The 5,994-nt window shown below is 31.1% G+C and overlaps 1 protein-coding gene across 1 annotated transcript in view; it reads left to right on the forward strand.

Annotated features, from left to right (window-relative positions):
* Window positions 1-5,994, forward strand: part of LOC105622489 (ankyrin-2-like) — a 39,335-nt gene that overhangs the window by 6,522 nt on the left and 26,819 nt on the right. The window contains exons 2-4 of the mRNA XM_012203905.1: window positions 4,357-4,458; window positions 4,729-4,861; window positions 4,948-5,111. Coding sequence (XP_012059295.1) covers window positions 4,357-4,458; window positions 4,729-4,861; window positions 4,948-5,111 — 399 coding nt within the window. The remainder of the gene's footprint in view (window positions 1-4,356; window positions 4,459-4,728; window positions 4,862-4,947; window positions 5,112-5,994) is intronic.

Here is a 5,994-nt window from a genome sequence, read left to right on the forward strand (position 1 = left end):
CTGTATATATACTAAGTTATATATATATATATATATATATATACAAAAGTTAGAAAAATACTTATTTAAAAAATAATTGGTAGGACGACTTTAGGATTTTCCCTTAAGAAAATATTTCGCATTGATAGCAATTTATTCTCAGTTCAATCTTAAGGTATAACATAGCAAAATGATTTTTCGTAAGATTTGTTTGAAGCTTTTATTATTTAAAGATAACGATATTCTCTATACATGCATATCATTTTGAGGGGGGAATAAGACAAAAGATAATTGTTCAAAAGATAATTGCATTTAAAGTTAGTACTTTTAATATGTGACAAGGAGCTGACAAGGAGTTTCCTGTGCCAGACAAGGAGCAACAGTGCATTTTCAATTATAGCGCAAAAATGATATTTAGAAATTCGCTCAAAAACTAAAGGATTACAGATAGATATAACACGAATCTTTTATAAACCGAAGAAAATGGGGAGGTAATCAGGCAAATATTAATTATAAAACTTTAGAAAGTTGTTTTACTACTTCACTAATATTCACTTCGTTTCAATCAAGTCATTTTCAAATACTAACACAGTGGGAAAATAAAAATTATTGTTGGACAGGGTAAGTTAATGTTCTTTTTAACTGAATAAAGTTAAAGTTAATGGCTTTACAAAATTAATAAAGTTAAGTTAAAAGTTGAAAGAATAAAAAATTAACTTAACGTAAGTTAAGTCAATATTGAATTAAGTTAAGTTAAAAAAAGTTAATTTTGAAAAAAAAATTATTTTTTAGATCAAAATGCCTTAATTTTTCTTAAAATGAGATTAAATAACTATAATATAGATTATTAAGTAAATTAAATTTTTTAATTTTTTATTCATATGTGATATAAGTATTCATATGTGATATAACTATATAAGTTATATAACTTTAAAAAAACAGCCAGCATAGAGAAGATTAGTGATTAATAAGTCTTAAGCCATAAGAAATTGATTACAATCAAATGCGAGAAGAATATTTGACTGTAATTGGTCAATTTCTTATAACTTAAGATACGATCTTAAGATAAGATACGAACTTAAGATAAGATATTTCTTATAACTTAAGATACCTATTGTAGATTCGAACTTATGGCATAAGGCATAATCGCATAAATCAATCTCTAGCTCTTAAAGAGGCTATATTAGCATCTTAAGAAATGACTTAAAATGGTCTTAAAATATGAATAGATTATGAACATACGCCCTTAGTTTTATTATATCTTATTATTTTTCTAAGATATTTAAAAGAGATAAAACAATTTTTTAACTTAAATAAAAGTTAAAAAGTTAACCTTTAAAAGTAACTTAATTAAGTTAAAATTTAATGCATTTAAAATTAACTAAGTTAAGTTAAAAGTTATTAACTTTTTAACTTTTTTTTAACTTTTAACGTTTTAACTAGTTACTATCCAATCTTGCTATTGGGAAATAAAAATTATTGTTAAAAAATTGCGATCTGTAGCAATTTTAGAACAGTAATTTTTTTTCACCACTGAACAGTGCCCTTTTGCGCTGGCGCATCGAGCGATTGCACCCTCAAAAGCCGCTCCTATGCGATACAACCACCTTAAACACATTCAGCTAGATGTTTTTATATTCACCAACTGAAAACAGGAGCTCCGGGCACGGATATAGTGTTTCCACGTGGCGGCTCAAATACGAAATGCATTACTTGCAATCTCGCAACCCCTTATATCTTGCGCACGTGAGGGTGCGCGCTATCATTGCCAGTATAGTTTCTTTCGTAAAAACTGTTTTTCATCTTCCCCGTCGGTAATCCGTCGGTAATAAATAAAAAGTTCGATGGTGATTCTATAACGGATACATATTGCATCCTTATATGTCTCTATCACACGAATATAACAGATCAGGGAAGGAAAGGTTGGGTACAGCGATAAAATGAGAAATATGAAAAGAAATGAAAGAAGGCTTATTATGTTTCAAAATAAAATGAGATGAATTTAAAGAATAAAAAATGAAATTGATTAATTCTATTATTCCGATTTCTATTGAGGAAGATTGGACGATGTATTTCACAAAGCAGCACAAATTGAACGAGTTCTTTTTGCGCTCCACTCTATAAATATACTTTTCTGTCAGTTCAATAACTTAAATAAATTTTTATTTTTTTACAAAAAACTTTATTTAATATATTTTATATTATAAAATTTAAAATATATACCGTTTGAAAATATATCTTTAGAAAAAATTATATATATAAAAATTATATATTTAAAATATTTTTAAAATATAGAAACTGAAAGATACTATATCTTTTAAAATATATTCATAGTAATCATGTACACGTTGTTATAGTTAAACAATTCAAAATGCTGATTTGTCAAGGTTCCAAAAGTAGATACAAAAGAAACAAAAGGAAAGTAAAAAGTAAAATAGATTTTGGTTGTTAAAACAGCGATACAATGCAGTGTGACAGAGTAAGAGAGAAAGCGGGAACAATGCGGGAGTCATAGAAGGGCGCACAAGAGGGATCGGTGACGGGAAGACGGACGACGCATGTGCTTTTCAGGGAGGGTGCGAGTGAACCGGCAAGCACCCTCCCGCCCCCCCATCCTAGTGCAAACCACCCCCGTGGAGTTTCCTCTATATGCGAGATCGTTGTCGCTCGATTCTGCGCCGTTGTGTTTCGCGCAGGGCAGGGTGTTTCCTATCGCCTGACGCTCTCTTCCTGGCGTTATCGTGCGCATCCCCAAGGGATGTGTGCACAAATGGTGGTGTAACGTGCGCGATCGGTGTCAAAGGAGAGACAAGCGTCTCTTGCGTGCGTGCATACGGTCGACATCGGGCTCCGAACAGTCGAGAAGCACCCAGCCATTAGTCGCAATGGTCACCGACAATACCAGTCAGGTACGGTGTCTAACAGAAGCAGTATAGCGGTTCGGAGCCGGCATTCGCATTCTCTCTTTCTCTCTTTCTTCTTCTCCTTCGTGCACGCACCCTCTTTCTTGTCCATTCTGAATTGACCGATCGAAGGTGACGATGAACGGAATTTTCGAGAGCATTCTTCTAATTCTTAACTCTAAAATCAGATCCACCATTCTTCGGAGAATTCGCGATACCGTGATTCACAAGATTCAGAAAATAATATTTGTCTCTGTAATTATATCAGAAACGCAATAGCCGGTTGGATGTTAATGTTTAATATTTTGGACAGAGATCTAAAATTATTATTCTTGTAGGATATATGTATAAGGATATATATAATCGTGTTTAAAAGAGGAGAAATATATCTTATAAAATAGCTGTATTACGTTTTCATTATCAGAAAAATTATTTTCGCATGCAGGAAATTATAATAACTGAACTCGTTAAATTATATCAATTTCCAATTATAATTTTATTCCAATTATAATAATAGGATATCACGTGGACAACAATTTTTCCGAAAACCAGTAGAAAGAATGTAAAAGGAGGGTGGGTGATGCTCGAAATAAACCGGATGAGAGAGACGTTCAGGCGCGATAGCCGGCGAATATAAGAGCATATTGATATTAAAGAGATTTGCAGCCGCAAGGATTGTGACCAAAAAGTTGCAAAAGCACGCGATTTATAGGTATATTATATTAAGACGTGGTAGAAGCCGGTAAGGGTTGCAAAGGTCAGGGTGACGGAGTATAGCACGCGCGCGCGCGCGCGCGCGAATACGTTGATGCGATGTAGACCACCTGGCCACATAGTTCCTTATCGCGATGATTCACAGCGGCAATTGCAGACAGAGGGGATACATAAAACTCTCGTTCCTAGAAATAAACAAGAAAATCACGAGTTGATTAACTTTAAACCGTAAATTAATGATAACTTTGTATTGGTTTTCCAATTTTCTGTAAGTTATCTTGAATTAAATTTGCTTGAATTTTCTACAGATTGATTAATCTTGCAATATTACGGGTTTTTCTTTAATTTTTTTAAACTCTTATATTCTTTAAATGTAAGTCTCGAAAAGTTTTAAAGCTATTTACAGGAAAAAAATGAGTTTTTGTCAATGTATTTGACATAAAATAGAGTAAATATACTTGTGCATTGCCTATTTGGAGTGTACTAATAAACATGCTATAACATTGATTAAATAAACGTTTAATAAAAAGGATAATAACGATGTGCACGAAGTGTTAAACATGTGAGGGTAAAAGAAAAAGGACAGGGTTACATCACCGTCGCAAACTGGGTTACTCGTGTACATATCTATATAAATAACCATATTACGTATCTTTGTCTTTTATCGCTGATCCTCCATCTTTCATGCCATTTTTTTCTACATATACTTCTAAATGTTTCGCCTCTACAGCTGTTTACAGAATAAAATATTTGTATTTAGGCTGATGACACGACAGCATTCCTTCGCGCTGCTCGATCCGGCAACCTCGAGAAAGTGGTCGAATTTCTCGATACTGATTTAGATATTAATACAGCCAACTTGGTAAGTATTAAATTAAAAATGTCAAATTATTTACTAAAGTTATTGTCAATTTTGTGTAATTTAATTTCAGTATTATTTCAAATAATTAAATTTAACAAGATTATTAATTTTTATATACGTAAAATAAAAGCTTATTATTTAATTTAAATAATTATACTTATTTTAATTTTGTTATATTTTTATTTAACTTTTAGTTAAATAAAAATAATTAAATTTGATCTAAATATTTGCTATTATAATAATGGTAAATTAATTTGTGTTTTATTACAGAACGGTTTAAATGCCTTGCATTTAGCCTCGAAAGATGGCCACGTCGAAATAGTAACAGAATTATTAAAAAGGGGCGCAAAAGTTGATGCGGCAACAAAGAAAGGAAATACCGCATTACACATAGCTTCCTTAGGTAAAATACAATAATTTCCATTATATGAACGCATATATTATTATTATAATTAGTAGTTTTATACATTTTGCTCTTTCTATTTCCAGCTGGCCAATCCGAAATAGTCAATATACTTATTCAATATGGTGCCGCGGTTAATATCCAGTCACAAAATGGATTCACTCCTTTATACATGGCTGCGCAGGAGAATCACGATCAGGTCGTTAAGCTCTTGCTCGGCAATGGAGCGAATCAAAGTCTCGCGACTGAGGTAAGCTTGATCTAAATTCTCGAAATAGATTACTTAATTATAGATTCCTGCTATTGTAACTTCAGTAAGCTTAATTCTTAAATCATTTTCATTTATTTAACAGTAGCGAAGAGAATTTGAGCTGTCTCAAATTTTTAATAAGTTATTGATAAATATTTAAAAAAAGAAAGGGCTGTGAGCTAAAGTTGAATATGTCAACTGCTAATATTTAATAAATTATCTAATTCAAATACAGAAATTCGAACGTTTCAACCTACCACTAGACTATCTTCAATGTTAATAAACAATAAAATATAACTAGATTTTCGATATATATCGCAATAAGAACAATCATTAAAATCTTGAATATTAATATATACGGTAAAGGTTACTTAAATTCATCAAAATTAAATCGAAGAGATCTATATAAAGACTTAGAATACTCGCACGGAATGTTAGAGATTCGGGTTCGACTCCCAAGAGATAATATTTTTCGTAATAAATACATTTACTTACCGATTTCCAGATCAATCAAGACCTCTTTAATAGATGTCTATTGAGCATAAAATTTAATTGTTACTACAATTATTACTACATATAGTATTATTACGATAGTTCTACTACGTTTTAAAAAATCCGCAGTTCAAATGATTGCAAATATAGTATATATTGTATATGTATGTACATGTACAATATATACCAATTCACATAGAATTATTTAAAGCATTAAAGCTCCAGTTTAACAGTTATAGACTTTTATCCCCTATTGATTGTTTTTACACGTAGGATTCAATAAGATTTTTATTGTTCATAAAAAAATTAGGCTTTTTAAAATTATTATATTTTTAATTAATTCATTAATTAAAATTCATCTTGAACTAGACAGACTTTCTCTCTCTCTCTC

The sequence above is a fragment of the Atta cephalotes genome, assembly GCF_000143395.1.
Source record: "Atta cephalotes unplaced genomic scaffold scaffold00045, whole genome shotgun sequence".
NCBI lineage: Eukaryota > Metazoa > Arthropoda > Insecta > Hymenoptera > Formicidae > Atta > Atta cephalotes.